This window comes from Phyllobates terribilis, unplaced genomic scaffold (assembly GCF_046119375.1).
Source record: "Phyllobates terribilis strain yellow unplaced genomic scaffold, ASM4611937v1 Scaffold_1__5_contigs__length_1240528914, whole genome shotgun sequence".
Classification (NCBI taxonomy): Eukaryota; Metazoa; Chordata; class Amphibia; order Anura; family Dendrobatidae; genus Phyllobates; species Phyllobates terribilis.
This window is the reverse complement of record NW_027362761.1, coordinates 1,035,437,322-1,035,460,825: the sequence shown is the minus strand read 5'-3', so window position 1 is coordinate 1,035,460,825 and position 23,504 is coordinate 1,035,437,322. Positions and strand designations below refer to the sequence as shown.

At 43.2% G+C, this 23,504-nt stretch overlaps 1 protein-coding gene across 1 annotated transcript in view; it reads right to left on the bottom strand.

Moving 5' to 3' along the window:
• Window positions 1-23,504, bottom strand: part of ASIC5 (acid sensing ion channel subunit family member 5) — a 59,913-nt gene that overhangs the window by 14,852 nt on the left and 21,557 nt on the right. Inside the window, exons 4-7 of the mRNA XM_073649477.1 lie at window positions 18,869-18,991; window positions 11,400-11,549; window positions 4,100-4,247; window positions 415-471 (exon numbers count right to left, since the gene is read on the bottom strand). Coding sequence (XP_073505578.1) covers window positions 415-471; window positions 4,100-4,247; window positions 11,400-11,549; window positions 18,869-18,991 — 478 coding nt within the window. The remainder of the gene's footprint in view (window positions 1-414; window positions 472-4,099; window positions 4,248-11,399; window positions 11,550-18,868; window positions 18,992-23,504) is intronic.

Genomic DNA, 23,504 nt, shown 5'->3' with positions numbered 1-23,504 from the left:
AATCAAGAAAGCCCTGAAATTAATTTCTGAGCTCAGAAATTAATAATAGAAGAATACTTTTCCTGTGAGTTACTGGATTGTACTATAAATAGGGACAAGGCCTTGTATATAAACATCACCTTTTTAACATAAAGCTGATATGGCAATCAACTGATCACCACGTGTCTAGTCTTCAAAGCATCAAACACTCGGATTTCCAAGAAAATCAGTGATTTCATCAGACATCATCAGCTACTACTCATTTCTAGTACATTAAATATTTACATAGTTGCTGCACCGTTTACCATCACTTCTTTCTCAAGTCAGCTGGACTTATGCTTCATATGACCAAGTCCCCTGTGTGCCCCGTGCATGTACGAGTACATATAGGAAAAATACTATAGTCCACAAATAAATATATTCTATACAACTTACAAAGTGATGGATATACACAGTTATAAAAACGATGAAGATCACATTCTTTTCCAATACCTATAAAGAAAAAAGTGTCAATTATCTGCCTTGTTTCATCAGACGCGTAATGCTGCCTGCCATATAGATTTAAAGGGAATCTGTCAGTAGGATAAACCCTTCTAAACCGTGTATATGGGCATGTAGGTCATAGGAAGCTGAATAAAATGATACCTTGATATCTGCGATCCAATCACTTATTCCAGGGGAATACACATTTTTCTTAATATGTAAATAAGTTAGGAACAGATTGCAGATGTCAAGATATCATGTTATTCAGCTTCCTATGACCTGCGTGCCCATATAGACGGCTTAGGAGGTTGATCCCGACAGATTCCCATTATTAAAAAGCACTAATCAATTATTAGGCTTTGGCCAAAGTAAGTAGACTATTGTGGCAAATTATATACATTTTCCCAAGTATTCATCGTTCAATATTACAATGAAAAAGGTTAAATTGCTGTATTCATGTATTCACGTATACATCAGGATAATCCCTACCACGTATGGCAATAGATCGACAATTTCAGGACAGCACAATACGAACTATCATGAAACGTGACATTATATAATTTATATACAGCATTTCAGCGCTTCTTATGTTGTATATGTATGTGTATATACACTGCTCAAAAAATAAAGGGAACACTTAAACAACAAAATATAACTCCAAGTAAATCAAACTTCTGTGAAATCAAACTGTCCACTTAGGAAGCAACACTAATTGACAATCAATTTCACATGCTGTTGTGCAAATGGAATAGACAATAGATGGAAATTATTGGCAATTATCAACACACCCTCAATAAAGGATTGGTTCTGCAGGTCGGGACAACAGACCACATCTCAGTACCAATGTTTTCTTGCTGATGTTTTGGTCACTTTTGAATGATGGTTGTGCTTTCACACTCGTGGTAGCATGAGACGGACTCTACAACCCACAGAAGTTGCTCAGGTAGTGCAGCTCATCCAGGATGGCACATCAATGCGAGCTGTGGCAAGAAGGTTTGCTGTGTCTGTCAGTGTAGTGTCCAGGGGCTGGAGGCGCTACCAGGAGACAGGCCAGTACACCAGGAGACATGGAGGGGGCCGTAGGAGGGCAACAACCCGGCAGCAGGACCCGCCTTTGTGCAAGGAGGAACAAGAGGAGCACTGCCAGAGCCCTGCAAAATGACCTCCAGCAGGCCACAAATGGTTAGAAACCGACTCCATGAGGGCCCGACGTCCACAGATGGGGGTTGTGCTCACAGCCCAACACCATGCAGGACACTTGGCATTTGCCACAGAACACCAGGATTGGCAAAGTCGCCACTGGCGCTCTGTGCTCTTCACAGATGAAAGCAAGTTCACCCTGAGCACATGTGACAGACGTGACAGGGTCTGGAGATGCAGTGGAGAGCGATCTGCTGCCTGCAACATCCTTCAGCATGACCGGTTTGGCAGTGGGTCAGTAATGGTGTGGGATGTCATTTCTTTGGAGGGCCGCACAGCCCTCCATGTGCTCTCCAGAGGTAGCTTGACTGCCATTAGGTACCGAGATGAGATCCTCAGACCCCTTGTGAGACCATATGCTGGTGCCGTTGGCCCTGGGTTCCTCCTAATGCAGGACAATGCCAGACCTCATGTGGCTGGAGTGTGTCAGCAGTTCCTGTAAGATGAAAGCATTGAAGCTATGGACTGGCCCGCTCATTCCCCAGACCTGAATCCAATTGAGCACATCTGGGACATCATGTCTCGCTCCATCCACCAACGTCACGTTGCACCACAGACTGTCCAGGAGTTGGCGGATGCTTTAGTTCAGGTCTGGGAGGAGATCCCACAGGAGACCATCTGCAACCTCATCAGGAGCATGCCCAGGCGTTGTAGGGAGGTCATACAGGCACGTGGAGGCCACACACAATACTGAGCCTCATTTTGACTTGTTTTAAGGACATTACATCAAAGTTGGATCAGACTGTAGTATGTTTTTCCACTTTAATTTTGGGGGTGACTCCAAATCTAGGCCTCCATTGGTTAATAAATTTGATTTCCATCGATGATTTTTGTGTGATTTTGTTGTCAGCACATTCAACTTTGTACAGAACAAAGTATTCAATGAGAATATTTCATTCATTCAGATCTAGGATGTGTTATTTCAGTGTTCCCTTTATTTTTTTGAGCAGTGTATGTACAGTGTATAGATATAGCAGTGCTCAGCATAAATGCATATGGCAGTTTAATTTTTACAGTTATTAAAAAGACCACCTACAGTTTATATTACAGAATTACAATGTATCCATAAAAAAAAATCGGATGCTGTACTGTGTTGCTACGTATGACATCCAATAATTTTCTGTGCACCCATAAACTTGGATGGACGAGTCTCATCCGATATATGCTACAATTTTTTTCACACACAGATTTGGTCAGTGCATTGCCCCATTGTATAACATTGGTCCAAGTGTGGTCCATTTCTTTATGGAGAGCACTCGGACTGAAAATACTGTAGGGTGAACGAGCCCTGATAATGAAAAAAAGTGTTTTCTGTCTTCTACATAATAAAATATATATATTTTTTTTAATACACGTAATCTTTTCCTTCCATGGGGAACTGTAACTCACAGCATACCCTGACAACTGCAGACTTTCAAGACCAGCTGGTAGTTGTAGCTTTCTTGACAGTTTGCACTCCACATATAAACTTTCTTAAAAGGGTTCTCCAAGAAGGTAATAAAGTAGCCCTCATGATATAATTCAAACTGTAGCCTTTCCTAGTCACCGTAGTCTGAAGAAACACAGCTCTCAAGACCTATATCTTAATAGCAGAGGAGCTGTATCGTAAGTACACCTACCTCCGTGAGACAAGGAGAAGTGTGTGATATTAGAAAAAATAAATATGTTCTCAGTCTCTGTTCAGTCAGCTGAGGAGAAAATTAATTTCTATTCCTGTCACACACTTCTCCTAGGCTCACAGAGGTATGTGTGCTTACGATACAATTCCTCTGACAGTTGAGACAGAGGTTTCGGGAGCTGTGTTTCTTCAGACTGCAGTACATCTTGAAACATGACTAGGATGGATTGCTGTTTGAAAAGTTACAGCTCTTGGAAGAAGGGGAGGAAAAAATAAAAGTGCAAAAATAAAAAATCGCCTTGAGGGGTTAAAGTCAATGTGGGGAGGATGGTGGAGGAGAAGTGAAGATCGCAGTGAGATAACAAACTAAGGCAGATCTAGCTTATCCCAGAGCTAGATTCACAGATATATGGCTCACATAATATTCAGCACATGTATAGCACCTAGTCTCATCCCACCAGCTCAGAGACAACTCAATTTAGAAATAGAAACTGCGGAGGGGTAAATCTGGTAAAAAAAAATGCAGGGTACATGTCTTATACTGTCCAGAAATAGTGTTTGTTATTCCTCATGTACACACAGGACAACTTAGTCTGAAAAGAACTGTGAAATGGCTGGTAAGCTTTCAATTACATACTGAAAAACACACAGATGTAGCAAGTGCAGCTGCTCATTTACTTTGTATGGGAAGAGCAGCACCAAGGAGTTTGCACACAAATGATTCACGCTCAAAACAAATGATCGTGGCACGTCAATCTTTCTGTATAGTTATGATACATCTGTATTTTAAAATGCATTATTTTTAATTAAAACTGATACCTGGCAGCAGAAAAGGCAGACATCCACATTCCTTTTGTATATAAGACGACTTGCATTCTTGAAGGCATCCATAAGTGCTGTAGACTTCTTCATATGCCAGTACTAACGCAGGATTACATTCACCCCAAGGATGTTCCTGAGTAATTGTCTGGAATGTGTACAAATAGGTTTTCTAATTTAGTGATTTAAAAGGAGATGAAAAGGTAAAACAAACTGAATCCTAATGTGAATTAATCTGGAAAAGTAGAAGATAAACAGTATTTTTATCATTGTATCGTTCAGATCAATGTAAAGTTTTTAGACGACAGCCTTTAAAATAAATAATAATGATGTCCACTTGACATAGCAGATATATGGCTTGTCACCTATTATGGGGAAATAATCTGTATCAGTTTATTACATATGCCCCAGTGCACATTCAGATATATGAAATGATTTACTCTTATAGTTTCCCTGTAATATACCGTATGTCATTTTCTTACTTATCAAAATTCACAAATCAAAAGTTGGATTATTCAAGCCCCACCTTAGTACAACCTGAACACTTGGCAGAAATATACAGACATTCTCCAAAAAGTACCACTTGTGGGCAAGAGTTTCTTTTATTTTAATAAAATGAGCCTGAAGCTTGTATCTGAATGTGTTTAAAGACTGGAGCTACTGTGAGAGCACCAACTAATAAGATTAAGCAAAGTATAAAAGGTAACGGGATTAACTAATAAGCTGCTTAAAATAAGAGTATAACATGTCATGAATAATGATCATCAGCCATTTAGATAAGATACATAAACAACATTCAGGTCTGCTGCAATGTAAGTTTTTGTAAGAAAATCACAGTCACATTTTAGAATATATTTGTCATATAATTCCATAATGATTACTCCAAAAACACAAAATTTGAGAATTTTGATTGCTTAATTTCTTCAATAAACAACTTCTTTAGTAAAGCATGAGTATAAAATGTAGTCATTAAGACAAAATGGTTTTATGGTCTGGAGATGGATATTTCTTTTGGCCATTTACGTAAGGCCTTTTATATTCAGTTTCAAAGGACAGTGAAATCCCTATGTAAAGATACTCAACAGAATGGGAAAAACTGGAGTGCTGAAAGAAATAAGTGGGTCTATCTCAAGTCATGCATTGATAATAACTATACTTTTTAGAACAAAGGGCCTGATTCAACAAGGTGCTTTCATCAGTTTTCTGGCATAAACATATTGAAATGTCATTAATTTTTTGTGCAATTTTTGGTGTTTTTACACCAGTCGCGGCCAAAGTGGATGGAATTTGAGCAGACTGTGGCATGGTAAAGTCCATCCAGCAAATTAATCAAAATTAACTAAACTTAAAATAGACCAGAAATATAATCGGAACATTTCTGGCTGAGGTTCACAGCATAAGTAAGATACAGTTGTGCTCAAAAGTTTACATACCCCGGCAGAATTGTTCCTTTCTTGGCCTTGTTTCAGAGAATATGAATGATAACAAAAAAACTTTTTCTCCACTCATGGTTATTGGTTGCGTGAAGCCATTTATTGTCAAACTACTGTGTTTTCTCTTTTTAATTCTTAATGACAACCAAAAACATCCAAATGACCCTGATCAAAAGTTCACAAAACTCGGTGATTTTGGCCTGATAACATGCATAGAATTTGACACAAATGGGTTTGAATGGCTACTAAAGGTAACATCCTCACCTGTCACCTGTTTGCTTGTGATCAGTGTGTGTGCATAAAATCTGAGTGAGTTTCTGGGATGCAGACAGACTCTTGCATCTTTCATCCAGCCACTGATGTTTCTGGATTTTGAGTCATCATGGGGAAAGCAAAAGAATTGTCAGCGGATCTATGGCAAAAGGTAGTTGAACTGTATAACACAGAAAAGGGATACAAAAAAATATCAAAAGAATTGATAATGCCAGTCAGCAGCGTTTAAACTGAGATTAACAAATGTAAAATCAGGGGCTCTGTAAAAACCAAAGCACGGTCAGGTAGACTAACAAAAATTTTGGCCGCAATTGCCAGGATAATTGTTCGGGATGCAAAGAAAAACCCACAAATAACATCGGCTGAAATTCAGGACTCTCTGAAAACTAGCGGTGTGGCTGTTTCAAGATGCACAATAAGGAGGCACTTGAAGAAAAATGGGCTGCATGGTCGAGCCGCCAGAAGAAAGCCATTACTGCGCAAATGCCACAAAGTATCTCGCCTACAATAGCACAGAGCCAAGCCTTAAAACTTCTGGTAGAAGGTAATTTGGAGTGATGAGACCAAAATTGAACTTTTTGGCCGCAACCATAAACGTTACATTTGGAGAGAGGTCAACAAGGCTTATGATGAAAGGAATACCATTCCTACAGTAAAGCACGGAGATGGATCGCTGATGTTTTGAGGATGTGAGAGCTATAAAGGCACAGGAAACTTGGTAAAAGTTGAAGGAAAGATGAATGCAGCACGTTATCAGCAAATACTGGAGGCAAATTTTCACTCATCAGCCCTGAAGCTGCGCATGGGAAGTACTTGGACTTTCCAACATGACAACGATCCAAAACACAAGGCCTAGTCGACCTGTCATTGGCTACAGCAGAACAAAGTGAAGGTTCTGGAGTGGCCATCTCAGTCTCCTGACCTCAATATCATTGAGCCACTCTGAGGAGATCTCAAGTGCGCAGTTCATGTTAGACAGCCCAGGAATTTACAGGAACTGGAGGCTTTTTGCCAAGAAGAATGGGCAGCTTTACCATCTGAGAAAATAAAAAACCTAATCCACAAATACCACAAAAGACTTCAAGCTGTCATTGAAGTTAGAGGGGGCAATACACGGTATTAAGAAATGGGGTATGTGAACTTTTGATCAGGGTCATTTGGATGTTTTTGGTTGTCAATAAGATTTAAAAAGAGAAAACATAGTAATTTGACAATAAATGGCTTCACCCAACCAATAACCATGAGTGGAGAAAAAGTTTTTTTATTATCATTCATATTCTCTGAAACAAGGCCAAGAAAGGAAAAATTCTGCCGGGGTATGTAAACTTTTGAGCACAAGTGTATGGCTAATACATTAAGTGATGTGAATCTCTTAATGAATTAAGCGCATCTTATTCCAGTGAAGCTTTCATTAAGATTGGTATCCACAACGCAAATCTTAATGAATTGAGACCAAAGTCTTCTGCAATTTATCACGTCTATTAAATGGTTAAAAAGGGTTTATACATAAATTAAGTACTTACAGACTGCAAATAAACATTATAGGTTTGGGCAGCCCACACTTTACACAGTTATTCAAAAACATAAATGCAGTGTGATCAGCTAGCACGAGATCCTGCAGTTGTGGGAGTGGGGAGCCAGCTGTCAGACACAGCATGACTACCCAGGGAGAAGATAAACATAGTTTATTAACATGTTTCCTTCTGGATCTCTGTATACACAGCAGTGAGCCAAGGTGTGTATATAGATTGAGATGCACTTTCCTTCTAACTCTTCCAAACCCTATGGTTATGTGATTACAGTGTGTAGGAAGGAAACAGGAGTGGCTGGATCCTAGAAGACCCAGTCAGCTATGCAGACAGGAAGTTGAAATCTCCCCTGTAACTGGGGCTAATATAACAGCCTCAGTTAAAGGGGAAATCTGCAATAAAAAAGAATGTATTGATATGTTAAAATGACCCCAAAGGTCACTTAAGACATCATGTGCAGGCATCGCTCCTTGCAGTGAGAGCCAGGTGTTAGTTTTCATGTTAGCTCAACACCCAGCGGCGATTACTGCCGGGTGTTCAGCTAACATGAAAGCTAACACCAGGCTCTCACTGCCAGGAGCACTGCCCGCACCGCCCCTGGCTGTTTAACCCCCTAAATGCTGCAATCGATATCGATCACAGCATTTAGAAAGCAGGGAGAGGAAGGGGGCTCCCTCTCACCTCCAGTTGGAGCCCCTATGACATCATTGCGAGGGCCCAATCGTTGCCACGGTGACCCAAGGTCATCATGATGACATCCGGGTAACCAGGCTATGGAAAGTCTGTTAGACTATGCTCAGAGCAGTGCAGCACAGTGCAGCTGTCTGTGCAGCACAGACAGTTATAAAGCATTGCAATGCTAGAGCAGTGCAATGCTTTATGCCAGCGATTAGACTGCTAAAAGTGAAAGTCCCATAGAGGGACGAAGTAAAAAAGTTTATAAAAAGTTTAACAAGCCAAGGAATACCCAAAACAGTAGATGTGGGAAAATTGCCCAGAACATAACAAGGGAACACTTCATAATGAACTGACCCCACCCTCAGTTTTACATTATGTACAATCTGAGTAAATGCTTTCTGTGCAAGTGGCGCCAAGTCGATGGCGAAGATGGAAATAGGTTTATCTAAAGTACAGCAAGCAAGACCATGAGTTTTCACAAACTCAGCATTAACCATGCTGGCTATGGCTCCACTGTCAACAAACACAGAAATTTTCTTGGTTTTGCTCTCTAGCACCACCTCTACTGTCAGGACAAAGCGGGAACTGCAGGTTGGCAACAAATGAACCCCTTGCTTATCTAACTCCAGACTACCAAGAGTTAATCGAGTCTCCTTTTGTTTAGGAATTAAAGGATAGGTCCCAACAAAATGTCCCTTCTTCCCAAAAAAAAAACAACCCATAGTCCTTTTTACTTGTGAATCTCCGGGGAGATGTATGATGCAGAGACACCCCCTGACTGCATGGGTTCCTCCACCTCTCCCAGTGCTGGTTCAGCCCCATATCGCTCCCCTGGCAGAGGTACACAAACCCAACAAGAAGGCCCCGGAGAAGGTGGTCTCACCCGTCTATCCCGAAGGCGTCTATCAAGATGTATGGCCAATGACATGGCAGCCTCCAAGGACTGAGGGGTCTCATATACTGCCAAGGCATTTTTCAACCTTTCAGTAAGCCCCTCACAAAATTGACTTCTAAGGGTTGAGTCATTCCATTTAGAATCCGTTGTCCATTCACAGAATTCCGAACTCTACATCTCCCCTGACCGATTCCCCTGCTGAAGGCGATGTAGCCTAGACTCAGCCAAGGCGACTCAGTAAGGGTCATCATAGATGAGGGCCAGAGCCCCGAAAAACCCCTCCACAGGCTGGAGACAAACCGAGTCCTGTGGTAAAAAAAACGCACATGACTGAGGATCTCCCTGCAGTAGAGAGATCACAATTCCAACCCGTTGCTACTCATTTCCGGAGGAGTAAGGTTGAAGTTTAAAATACAGTTTGCAGGCCTCATTGAATACAAAAAACTTGTCCCTACCTCCTGAAAACCTGTCCGGGAGGGCAACCTTGGGTTCAGGCTGGACAGGCCTACCTGCAGAGACCCCCACATTGGCGACCTGTAGCCGGTGATGCTGCTGCTGAACCTCACAGCGGAAGTCATTCACCTCCAGAGACAGCCTGTGCAGCCGCTCTGTGAGCTCTGCAACTGAACCCATACCAAGGGAGAAAGGAAAAAAAAGGTCCGCGCCCAAAAACACACAGAGAAAAAAAACAAAGTGTCAGTCTTTTTTTTCCTTTTCAAAATGTGCTTAGCCGGCAATAATGTCATGCAAGGTGTGGGAAAGACTTAGTGCAACACAAAGGGAAGAGGGAAAGGAAGCCCAGACTCTAGGGAAAGGGGGGAGTGGAGACCTCCTGACTGATAGAATATCACCCTGTCTCCCCTAACGTTCCTATATTGGCTCTTCACTAATCGTCGCATGCGTTCCTCACCCTGTCTTTCCCTGGCATTTGGCTAAAGCTAGGGAAAGGAGTAGATGAGCCCTAGTCGATCGCCACTGACACTAAAGACAACAAGGGGAGACAAAGAAAGGGAAGTGCTTAGCTTTAGCGACTCTAGACAACTGTGCACACGTCCTCAACACCAGAGAGGAAGAAGTACTGCTCTTGCTCAAACCTTCACAAGGAGTAATGAATATCGCTGGCACCTCCCTCTAGAACACAGCAGGTATTCATACACCCAGGCCAGGGTGTTAATTAGCCAGAGGAAGGTAGGCGCTGGGTGCAAGAGACAGCCTCTAAGACAGTGTCTGTAATGGCAAATGTAGAGATCTCCTGCAACCAACCGCAGGGCGACTGTCTGTCACTTCTGACACACCCATGATAGGTATTCACATACACAGGAGAGGGCCATTTTTTCCTGTTACCCTTGTGAAAATAAAAAATTTGGGGCTAAAGTAACATTTTTGTGAAAAGTAAAGTTAAATGTTAATTTTTTCCTTCCACATTGCTTTAATTCCTGTGAAGCACCTGAAGGGTTAATAAACTTCTTGAATGTGGTTTTGAGCACATGGAGGGGTGCAGTTTTTAGAATGTTGTAACTTTTAGATATTTTCTGTCATATAAGCCCCCAAACGTACCTCCAAATGTGATGTGGTAAAAAATAGATTTGTAAATTTTGTTGGAAAAATGTGAAATTGCTGACCAATTTTTAACCCTTCTAACTTCCTAACAAAAAAATGATGTTTAAAAAAATGATGCAGATGTAAAGTAGACATATCTCGCTGGTTTAAGGGCATTAGACTTAAAAGTTTAAAAATTGAGAAATTTTCTACATTTTTGTCAAATTTACGATATTTTCACAAATAAACAGAAGTCATATCGAACACATTCTGCCACTATCATAAAATACAATATGTCATAAAAACAATTTCAGAATCACTGGGATCTGTTGAAGCGTTCCAGAGGTATTACCACGTAAAGTGACACTGGTCAGAATTGTAAAATTTGGCCTGTTCATGAAGGTGAAAACTGGCTTGGGGGTAAGGGGTTAATATCCCAAAGAGAAACAGTTTTAAAGCTGTTAAAAGCACATACACGATAAAACTAGAAAATGTGTCTGACCAAGAAGGGGGGGATAAATGGCACAGTCATGAACTGGTTAATTAAATGATTTTTTTTTCTTATAATATGTAAATATTTATCTAATGTTTCAAAATAATGGAAGAATCTGTATTGCATTAATCACAGCAACCTGCTGTATAATGAGGCTTGACAGAAGCCAGGAGCTGTCTTAATATATCTGAATCCCTAAGGGTCATCACTATGTTCTACAAAGCTATGCTAATATCTGGAAGATGACATTTATTGGCTTTACAGCCTGCTGGCTTTCAGTGGGGTCCGCTGTTTATTTTTAAAAACATAGTACATTATGTATGTAAATCTACTTAGAGGAATGACTATGCATGTACTTAGGAAACCTTCTTGCTGTTAAATAGTCTTCTGAATCATTAATTTGCATAATAAAATATACCATAATTGCCTCAAGTTCCCATTCTATTAAATATGTAAGTACCTTGAAATGTTTTATAGAAGCGTGAGCGTGCATCCCTGCAGGACAGTGTAGACCCAAGCCATCAAATCTGGGAGGAATCTTTGGAGAGTGTATCACAAATGTTATCCCAGCATCCACATACCCCAGTGACGGATCATCAGTAAATTCTGTCTGGTTTAAAATAACCATAAATATTAATTATAAAGAGATGTATATTAAAAGTTGCAGTTAACGTACCAAAAGGTATTTACTGTATGTCACTTGTGATAGATAACAATTAGAAAGTTGTTGAAAACATCCATTTGAAACATCTCCGGAGTAGGTCGTATTTTCCAGGGCATCTACTGTTACTCTAAATAAACAGTAACAAAATCATCAACAATGCTACAAGCATGATGTGTTGTGCTATAACCTTTTATCACAATACATTTGCACAAAGTTAGGCAAATTTGAACTTTTTTGGAATAAGGCCGTAAAGTAAAAAAAATTGGGCAAAATATGAAGGGTTCTGAAAACGAAATATACCAGTCGCCTCTCTAGCTGCTCCCACTGCTCCTTTCCCACTGTCTGGTCCTCTGTGCATCCATCATGTCACATCTTCTGTCCTGCGATTAGGGCCCATAGTATGGGCAAAGAACTCCAGTACTTAATTATTGCCGGAAGGCCCATCTACAGTGATCAGTCCAGGAGAAGCATTATGTCATGTTTAGGGTCCCAACAAAGGGGTACGCCTTGTCGCTTACTGTTGGGCTTACACAAATTAGCCAATTTGTGTGCTAAGTAGTGATGAGCGAGCACTAAAATACTCGAGTACTAGTTGCTCGGGTCGAGCAAATTGGAATACTCGGGTGCTCGACCCGAGCAAAGAGCCCAATGTAAGTCTATGGGAAACTCGAGCATTTTTCAGGCAGCTCCCCCCGGCGGTCAGCAGAGGGTCTAAAAATTGCCCAAATCGATGGGAACAGTGCTCAAATGACATGGGAACAGCATGGGGAAGATCCCTGGAAGCATCTCTGACTCCCAGATCACTGCTGTCAGCAACGTGGTCAGAGTATTACACCACTTTTACGGACTCACAATAAAACATACAAAGACGAAACCAAAATGGATTTTCCTGGGAAATATGTTAAGGAACATCCTTTCCAGGGTAATGACTTGTATATAAGGCAAAATAAATAACCAAAAACAAAAATACTCCTCCACAAATTGGGCTATGTTCACACGTTTTTGCACTTTTGAATTGCTTTCAACCAAGACAAATGCATTCTCCAGGAAATGTAATTTTAACATTTTACAACCTTATCTGGCCATGTGGTGTGTAACACATTATCAGACACATGCATACAGTGCTGAAAAGACATGGGAACAGCATGGAGAAGACCTCTGGAAGCATCTCTGACTCCCAGGTCACTGCCTAAAAGTGTGCCCATCAGAAGTGATCCTTGGCGCATGCAAAGATGCCTCCCGCCATGCAGCTGTCGTTGCAGACTTGCAACAATCACCGTCCACATCTTTGTCCCACTGCAGCGTTCAGTGGTCCCTACCCCATTCCTTGGAACGCAAACGCAAGTATGCAGGCAGCCACCCACCCACCCACAGGCTGCAATACTATACTGCCAAATTTTTGACAGCTGCTTGCACTTGAAATGTGGCCTTTTAGGCTCGTGGAGGCGGAAGCTTTTTACAACCTCATGCTGGCGGCGGCCGAGTGTCCATACTCGGTCCACAGCCGCCACTATTTTTCCTGGTATCGCCTCCGCCTTCCACAAGCACGGGTCCCACAACATTACCTGTGCCCTCCCCAGTGCATTTACTGGGAAGGACGGCCTAACCACAAACACGTGGACAGGTGAATGTGACCAGGGATGGTACGGAGCCAGTCCACAACTTTTTTTGCTAAGAGTTGTATTTAGCTCGGTGAAAGGACTGGCATAGAGGGAAACCGTATGTGCCCTGCGTGTCATTTCTCCCAGGAAGTCCTGTAATTGAGCTTGTTGCAGAAGCAATGGCAGCCCGTCCAACATCAACTCGCCCTTGTCGGTGGTGCTTTGACACACACATCTTTCTTTGCGCATTTAATGTCTTGAATACAGAGTTGGACAATGGCCTGATCTGTAATGCGTTTTGAGAAATAACATGCATAAGCATGGCCAATCCACATTAAAAAAACAGCCATAGAGTGTCCGGGAACCTTCCCCCACACTTTTCTTAGCCAGGGCTGCTTTTCAGTAGGGTTGGACAGGGCCACCAAAGAACTGGAGACTCCTCCGGCAGGCCCTGGTTTCTCCTTCAGGAGAGTTCATAGTGCCGAGGTGAGGCCATGATGATGATAGAGGCCACCATCTGCTTAGTTTTCTGTTACTTGGAATGCAAGTGCAAGTATGCAGCCAGCCACCCACCCCCCTGCAGGCCGCAACACTAAACTGCCAGATTTAACCCAGTGTGTCGTCAGCGAGATGTATCATCCCTGCCCACAAGCACTTGTCCACGTGTCCGTGGTTAGGTGGACTTTCCCGGTAACTGCGTTGTTGAGAGCACGGCTAATGTTTTGGGACACGTGCTTGTGTAATGCGGGGACGGCATACCGGGAAAAATTGGTGGTGGCTGTGGACCGAGTCCCGAGGGATGGTCGCCGCCATCAGGTTGCAGAATGCTTCCGTCTCCACGAGCCTAAAAGGCAACATTTCGAGCGCAAGCAGTCGTGAAATGTGAGAATTTAGTAGTGTGGCCTGTGGGGCTGCGTATTTGCGCTTGTGTTCCAAGGACTTGGGTATGGACAACTGAACGCTGCGCTAGGACAATGACATGGACGTGCTTCCTGATGCTGCTACTTGAGAGTGTGAAACGACAGGTGCAGGGCAGGAGGCGTCTTCGCATGCACCATGGACAGGGGATTGGCTTGCATGCACAACAGCGGAAGAAGCAATGGTGCCACCCGCAGACACTGTATCTGGACACTGGGGTTCGGCCCACAAAGTCGGGTGCTTTGCTGCCATGTGCCTGATCATGCTGGTGGTGATCAGGCTGGTCGTTTTGCCACCCCTGCTGATGCTGGCCTGGCAGGTGGTGCAAATGGCCTTTTTGGGGTTATCGGCAGAGTCTTTAAAAAACAACCAGACTCGGGAAGACCTAACAGTTGTACTGGCAACTTCCTTCGTGTTGGTGTTATGGGGAACGGTTGCCTGCCTTCTGTCTGGGGCCACCAAACTGCTTCTTCCTGCCTGTTGGGGTGCTCTGCCTCCCTCCCCCTGTGTGCTGCTGTCCTCGCTCTGCATGTCCTCCTGCCAGGTTGGGTCAGTTAGTATATCATCCACCATCTCGTCTCCCACTTCCGCACCCTGGTCCTCCTCCTGACTTTCTGGCAATTGTGTCTCATCATCGTCCATTTCTTGTGCCACTTTCCCACCGTCGCCTTTGTGTGACTGTGGCTGCTCAAATATTTGGGCATCGCTACACGCGATCTCCTCTTGCCCCGCTTCAAGTGGACCGGGCGAGAGGCCCGAATCTATAAATGGAAAAGTGAACAGCTCTTAAGAGTGTCCGAGCGTGGGATCAGTTGTCTCTGGGTACTCGGCATGGTGGGAGGAAGGAGGATCAGGGTGAGGAATATGCGGTCCAGACTCACGGCTACTGAGACTTGACCGTGTGGAAGACACGGTGGTGCTGGTGGTGGCTAAGTGACTGGAAGCATTATCCACTATCCAACCAACAACCTTTTGACACTGCTCTGGGTTCAATAGTGGTGGGCTGTGGTCCCCTAGAAATTGGGACAGGAAGGTCTGGTGAGAAGATGTGGGTGTTTGCTGTGGCACAATTTCGGCTTGCCCATGGCCTCTGCATGCACCATTACCATCACGTCCAGTTCCCCGTCCCTTGCCACGTGCCTTACCCATTTTAAATGGAGGACAGTATCTTCCACGCTCACTACAAATGACTGAGTTTGGAGCGAACTTATATGTGATCTGTGTGATAGAGAAAACAGAGTTTTAAATACCTGGCCTGTAGGTAACTAGTTTGAACAGCAAACTGGGGTGAATTGCTTCAATGACACACTAAAGGAAATTTTTAATGGAGGCCAGAAATGGCAGTATTTTCTGACAACGTATATGTCATCCGTTTGTCGGAGAAAACACAGTTTTAAATAGCTGGATTTCTAACGCTCTAATATGGAAAGGACCTGACTGTATTCTGCTGTGCCAACAAGCAAATGGCACAGAAAAAATGGTGTTCTCTGGATTGCTTTTTAAGCAAATAATGAGGATTAAGATCCAAAGAAAAGTATTCCTGGCCCCTGAGACCTGGGCCTTTGTATAGGAATATCTAACAGCAGCAGAAGGCAGAATTGGAATGGAGCCTCTTGTGCTATATGCACTGCAGTCTGCTATATACACTGCCTGCCTGATAGATTAGTCCTCAGAAGGACTTTTGTTAAGATGGATATGTGTAATGTATGGTTTTTCTCCCTACACTACCTAATACACGATCAAATCTCTCCCTGACACAGCAGCAGCTCTTCCTACACTGTCTGATCCGGAGTGACTTTGACGAGCATGGCGGCGCCAGGTCTGATATAGACCTGATGACGCTGTGCGGCCATCCAATCACTGTAATGCCCACAACCAACATGGCTACGGCATTACAGTGCATGGCAGGCAATCCCTGCATGTTCATTGGCTCTCTAAAGAGCGCCAAACATGTAGGGAGGGGACCCGAGTTCCCGCCCGAGCAACCCAGAAATAGTCGGCGAGCGCCGAGCATCTCGAGCAGTGAGATGCTCGGGCGAGCACCGAGCAGTAGCGAGCATGCTCGCTCATCACTTGTGCTAAGTACTTTCAGTACCTTCATTTATTAACATGTTTTCTATAGCAGTAATGCAGTTCTAATTTCATATATTTAATATTTACATATTTTAGCATTTCAAAGTGCAGCTTTAATTTATTAGTTATATAGAGTGGCTGTCTTAGCTTGCACCTGTTCACTCTTTTTCTGTTTGGAAGTGCCGGTCAGTTTTTTGATATTTGCAGTACACTCCCCCTGATTGAAAACTCCTCCCATCAGTCTACGGCGTTTTTAAATGGAGCTTATTTCTACCTGCTCATATAATTATAGGCTTTTATCCCGGGAGAGGCATCATGTTAGGTTTAGGGTCCCACGAAAGCGGTACGCCTTGTGGCTGGCTGCTGGCCTCACATGAAATGGCCAGTTTGTGCACATGTACATTAATTTTTTAACATGTTTTCTATAGCAGTAATGCAGTTCCAATTTCATATATTCAATGTTTACATAATATAGAACTTGAGAGTGCAGCTTTAATTTGTTAGTTATATAGAGTGGCTGTCTTAGCTTGCACCTGTTCATGCTTATCTTTTTCTGTTTGGAACTTCCGGTCAGTTTTTTTATATTTACAGTGAACAATGGGCCAGAGATGTGGTAAGGCGAAGGACTGGACATAACGCAGGGAGAAGCAGGGGCGATCAGAAAGGTAAGCAGCTGGCAAAAGGTTAAAAAAAACATGTACCTTACCACTCATTGTTTCTGCAATCCTTGCTACTCCCTTTTATGTCCTCCATACCTCTGTCTTGTCCCATCTCTGGCCCAGCGTTAACTCTAGGCCAGGGCATGAACATGTGTAACGTGGTGCGGGGTAGTAACCGTGGGCGAGGTATTCGTGCTTCACACCCCGGAACGCTACATGAAAATGAGAGTACTGGCTGGGTTGTGGACTTTGGCTATAAGGGCGCTAGGCCGTTGCAGATCGCATGATGTCGGTGACTTCAGCTGGCCAGGACCAGATGTTGCAAAGTTCAATGAGGGAGACCCCCACTCAAAATTAAACTGTCTTTTACTGAACAATAATGTAGGGAGAAGTATTTACAGTGGATAACAGGTGCAAAACTTCATAGACGTTTGTCTTAGAACATATGACATTTTCATACACAACAGCCTCACTAACCAGTAAACAAAATTCCTATTGTCCAACCCACGGTTCTGCGTCCTTTTCCCCTTAGAGGAGCTACTTGTGCCACTATGGCCGTTACTTAACTTTTCTGCTTGCAGACGCTTTGTAACTACCATATGGGTCACTCTCTCTCTTAGTCCTGCTTTTCTTCTCACTGCTTCTCCATCATTTGACTGCCAGATAACTCCGTAACATCCCGCTAGGCTTCCTGCCCCAGATCTCATCTCTGGAGAATCACTCATTCCTTCTAACACTTTTCCTTGTCTCCACTCTGGATCACACTATCTTTTCCCTCGTTCTCTGCTCACTTTAGGGACACCAAATTCATGTGGCACTGCTGACTAATTATATCAAAGGTCTGCTCCAGCTGCAAGTTAAGCCCTATCTGCCTTCTTGACAGGAAACTCCCTCTTTCCCTTCACTTTATCCCTTCCCACTCTGGGCTAGTCCCAACTATTAACCCTACCTAGTGCTGGGCAGAACACAACCTATCACAATCAATACAGCTTATTATGCATTCCAAAAACATAACACATTGCAACAATATACGTGTCTTCAAGAGGGAATGTGGGCAACACCTCCTCCTCCTTACACATGTCCAAAAGATTGCTGGGCTGTGACCTCCAGGACCTGCAGCCAGAAGTCACAGCCCTCTGTTCACTCTAGGCCAGAAATTCCTGCTGCAAGTAGGCCCAGGAGCATGGGCAATGAACTCTAGGGCCTGCTCATGGCTGGAAGCCCTGGCCTAGAGTGAATGCCAAGCTATAGATGTGACACTATGGAGGCATGAATGATCGGACAGCAGACTATGGCAGCCAGAGAGGAGAGCAGTGAGGCGAGTATGCTTTCTCTTTCTTTTTAACCTTTTGTCAGTCTACTAAGTGTTCAATTGCTGAATTTACCTGCAGCGAATTACAAAAAAATCTGTATTCTCTAAAATGCAGATTTTTGTAAAATTTGAGTAGAATTCAATTCCACTCAAACAAATCCGTCCATCTATACTTCTAGGAGAACTCAGAGTATTATACAAATATTTTTGTGCCAGTTAGAGGCTTTTCAGTATTGCAAATAGTGGTGGAGGGCAAATCAAATTTTTGGGAGAATTTGAAACAATCTGTCTAACTGTATTGGGGTACTTTCACATGGAGCGAATACACTGCCGAATTTACAAGTGTATTACCAGTAAAGAGGATAATATTTTACAAAATTTCATTCACATAATGCACTGCATTTATTACACAGATTTGTTAAGAAATATATCCACATGGGATGTAAATTGGGCAAAAATAAAACTACGGTCTGGATCTTTCTGGAAATGTAATACATATTTAACCTATGCACTGCAAAGGGTAAAATTTACTGAAAATATCTTAGCATAAATTGACATATAAGCAAGCAGCACAGGACAATATTCCTTGTGGAATATTTATGCAGACTTGGGAAAAACTGCCTCAAGAACTTACTGTTAATGATTAATATTGGACATTAGTTAAAATATGTTTGTCTTCAATTACTGAAGTTATTGTATTACCTGTTTTATATCAAATAGTACACTTAATCCTCTTCCAGAACCACTGACCCTTTTATGTGGTTTAGCGGGATCTTGATTAAAAGTGTAACAGTTTCCATATTCTGTGAAAACATGTTTAAAATCCTTAAAGGAAATAAATGAGAAACTTAGTAATTAAAATAAAGTATTTATACATAAAGGACAAATGCAGCATATTCTTTAACAGACAACTTTAAGCAATAATGTTTGTTATTTTCTGAATACATTTTTTAATAAACTTGAGTAAGGGCTTTGTTAACACATTGTGTTTTTGCTTAGAAAAAAATGCAGCGTTTTACTGTACCAGCAAAGTTAATGACATTTCTTACGTTTTATGCATATGCTGCTTATTTTTTACTTGCGGATTTGAAGCAGTTTCAAGTATGCAGCATGTCAATCTTTCAGCGTTTTTAACCCATTCAAATGAATGGGGAAAAATTCTCATAAAAAACGCATGCAAAAATGTAACAAAAATCACACACATTTTATGCAGATGTTGACAGAAATGTCTGCTGCAGATACTTAACGTGTGCGCATACCCAGAGGTATGCTTACTGCATATAGACATATGCAATTAACCCCATAGGCATAAAGCCAAGTTTTGTTTGCATTTTAATTTTTTTTGTTTTGCTATTCAAATAGCCATAACTTTTTTAATTTTGCACCCACAGATCCATAATGACAAATATGTACAGTACAGACCAAAAGTTTGAACACACCTTCTCATTTAAAGATTTTTCTGTATTTTCATGACTATGAAAATTGTACATTCACACTGAAGGCATCAAAACTATGAATTAACACATGTGGAATTATATACTTAACAAAAAAGTGTGAAACAAATGAAAATATGTATTATATTCTAGGTTCTTCAAAGTAGCCACCTTTTGCTTTGATTACTGCTTTGCACACTCTTGGCATTCTCTTGATGAGCTTCAAGAGGTAGTCACCGGAAATGGTCTTCCAACAATCTTGAAAGAGTTCCCAGAGATGCTTAGCACTTGTTGGCCCTTTTGCCTTCACTCTGCGGTCTAGCTCACCCCAAACCATCTCGATTGGGTTCAGGTCTGGTGATTGTGGAGACCAGGTCATCTGGTGTAGCACCCCATCACTCTCCTACTTGGTCAAATAGCCGTTTCACAGCCTGGAGGTGTGTTTGGGGTCATTGTCCTGTTGAAAAATAAATGATGGTCCAACTAAACGCAAACCGGATGGAATAGCATGCCGCTGCAAGATGCTGTGGTAGCCATGCTGGTTCAGTATGCTTTCAATTTAGAATAAATCCCCAACAGTGTCACCAGCAAAGCACCCCCACACCATCACACCTCCTCCTCCATGCTTCACGGTGGGAACTAGGCATGTAGAGTCCATCCGTTCACCTTTTCTGCGTCGCACAAAGACACGGTGGTTGGAACCAAAGATCTCAAATTTGGACCCATCAGACCAAAACACAGATTTCCACTGGTCTAATGTCCATTCCTTGTGTTCTTTAGCCCAAACGTGTCTCTCCTGCTTGTTGCCTGTCCTTATCAGTGGTTTCCTAGCAGCTATTTTACCATGAAGGCCTGCTACACAATGTCTACTCTTAACAGTTGTTGTAGAGATGTGTCTGCTGCTAGAACTCTGTGTGGCATTGACCTGGTCTCTAATCTGAGTTGCTGTGAACCTGCGATTTCTGAGTCTGGTGACTCGGATAAACTTATCCTCAGAAGCAGAGGTGACTCTTGGTCTTCCTTTCCTGGGGCAGTCCTCATGTGAGCCAGTTTCTTTGTAGCGCTTGATGATTTTTGCAACTGCACTTGGGGACACTTTCAAAGTTTGCCCAATTTTTCAGACTGACTGACCTTCATTTCTAAAAGTAATGATGGCCACTCGTTTTTCTTTACTTAGCTGCTTTTTTCTTGCCATAATACAAATTCTAACAGTCTATTCAGTAGGACTATCAGCTGTGTATCCACCAGACTTCTGCACAACACAACTGATGGTCCCAAGCCCATTTATAAGGCAAGAAATCCCACTTATTAAACCTGACAGGGCACACCTGTGAAGTGAAATCCATTTCCGGTGACTACCTCTTGAAGCTCATCAAGAGAATGCCAAGAGTGTGCAAAGCAGTCATCAAAGCAAAAGGTGGCTACTTTGAAGAACCTAGAAAATAAGACATATTTTCAGTAGTTTCACACTTTGCTGTTAAGTATATAATTCCACATGTGTTAATTCATACTTTTGATGCCTTAAGTGTGAATGTACAATTTTCATAGTCATGAAAATACAGAAAAATCTTTAAATCAGAAGGTGTGTCCAAACTTTTGGTCTGTACTGTATATTTTTTATTTGTTTATTGTTAACTGGGGAAAAGGGGTGTGATTCAAATTTTTATATTTTTTAAATATTTATAAAAACTTTTTCTGATTACTTGTAATATGCAGCAATACCGCAGTATTGTTGTATTTAGCAAAAATCGTTGTCTCCTATGACTCCAAGCCACAGGCCAGATGCCAAAGAATACATCACAAGATAGGCGCGGGGGCGTTCAGCTGACTCCCAGCTGTCATACCAACCCAATGGTATGACATTACTTGCTCCAAAATCACCAACACGCTCCATGACATATATATCCATAATGTGTGAAGTGGTTAATATTGATGCAAAACTACAGAAGTAAAGGGGTTCTCCACCTACATTCATTTGTATAAATAAAATCTAATTTAAAGAAGCATTCCCATCAAAGTTTTTATCCTCTAAATATATTGCAACCATCATATGATATATCATCGTGTGCATACAATTGCTCATTTTGCCTTTCTATCCAACTAATTATTTTGTTTTCTCTGCTCTATGTAGAAACAGGAAGTCTCTTGTCCCTGCATTAAAGAAATGCAAGAGCGTAATAGGGTTTTATTCAACATCAATGATTAGTAAAAAATTATCAGAACTGCTCGCTTAATAGGGTTGTGTGTGACACAGAGTTTCAGTGTCCACAGACTCCCTCCTCAGGACGCCCATACATAATGGTTGCCTTGATGAAGGAGTTGGTGGACTCTGAAATGAGTATACAATAAACCTACATTTTTATTCCACTACTGGATTTGTCGTGACTCTGGAGAGCGCAGTATAATTTCCATTCCCAGCATCTAATCTTGTTCCTGCACGATTCATTCCCCTCTTGAACTCCTGACCCTGCTGCTCCCTCCTTCCTCTTGCCGTAGACTTTCGCAGTGACTCATGACTTGTGCAGACAAAATTGTCCTCTTGTTTCTACATATGTGACACCCCAGGGGTCTGGTTGCCACAGTGATAGAGATATTATGTCTGAGAGCAGGTGGGAGGTCCTTTGGTCAGGGATCCTGTGCATGCCACACCTCCTGCCCAGTCTTGGGAGGGGAAGAACTTCCCCTATATAAACCTGGGGCTGAGGCAGGGTAGGGAGTTCTGAGAGGAGAAGACAGGGAGCAGAGCTGCTCTATGGGCTCTGCTCCACAGGCAGGCCCTGTCCAGGGGCCTGAGCCTGGAGTCAAGGAGAGTAGAGACAAGAAACAGCAGAAGCAATACTACTACGAGTCAGGGGCTGGCAGCTGCAGAGCTCGCCCTGACTGAGAAGCTTTCTTACCGGACCCGGCGTCCGAGGCTGTGGGGACTAACTCTTACCCAGCAGCAGAAGCCGACCGGCAGGGGATTTCAGGTCCTCAGGCCCAGAAACCCGAAGGCACGGTCACACGCGTGGGACCAGCACCGCCATCGTGGAGCGGAAGCCATTAGAAGGCCCCGAGTCACCGGCCATACGGGTGAGCACCACACGGTACACTCAGGGACGTGGGCTACTTATATCCGCTTCTAGCAAGGTAGCCAGAAGAGTACAGTCAGTTTGGGAGGCCTACAACTCCGCCTGGCCAGGGGAGATCCCATCTGCTCAAGGACTGACCAGGCCCCGTTCACTAGCAAGTACTCCGGGAGGGTCTATCGTTGTTACCAGTAAAGACCCTGAATTACACCGCACCGTCTCTGAGTGGTTCCTGCTACCCCCATCATCCACATCTGCTGCCCTGAGGCCATACCCCTCCGGTTGGGGGTTATACCATCTACGCTGCACCATCCATCCACCGGCCTCAGCGGACTGTCCTGCAGCGGCAGCTCCATAGCTGCATTCAACGGGTGGCGTAGTCGTCCTGCATCTACCGCTGTTACATCGCCGCTCAGTTTGACTCCCTGGGCACGGACCGGGTCACCGCCACGAGACTACAACCCTCAAGAGATCCGGCTCCGGGTAAGCTCCCGCGTGCGCAACGCAGCGCGACACAGGCCCAGGGGCGCGTCAACTTTGGCGTAGTCGGCAGGATTTCGTGCCCGCAACCACCGGGTACTGCGTGCCTGAAAAAGAGACTTTTCAAACTTACCAGTGGTGAAGATTCCCGCCATCTGTGAAGATTCCCGCCATCCGTGGAGTTTTCCCGCCATCCGGCGCCATCTTCTGCCTTCTTCCCGCCATCCGAGGAGTTTTCCCACCATCCGGCGCCATCTTGGAGACGCCGCGCGGGAAGAAGAGGGGCGTGGACTCCGAAAGCGCGCGAGAACTGAAGCCCCGCCTCACGTCCGGACGTTGCGTAAGGTCCTGGAAGGA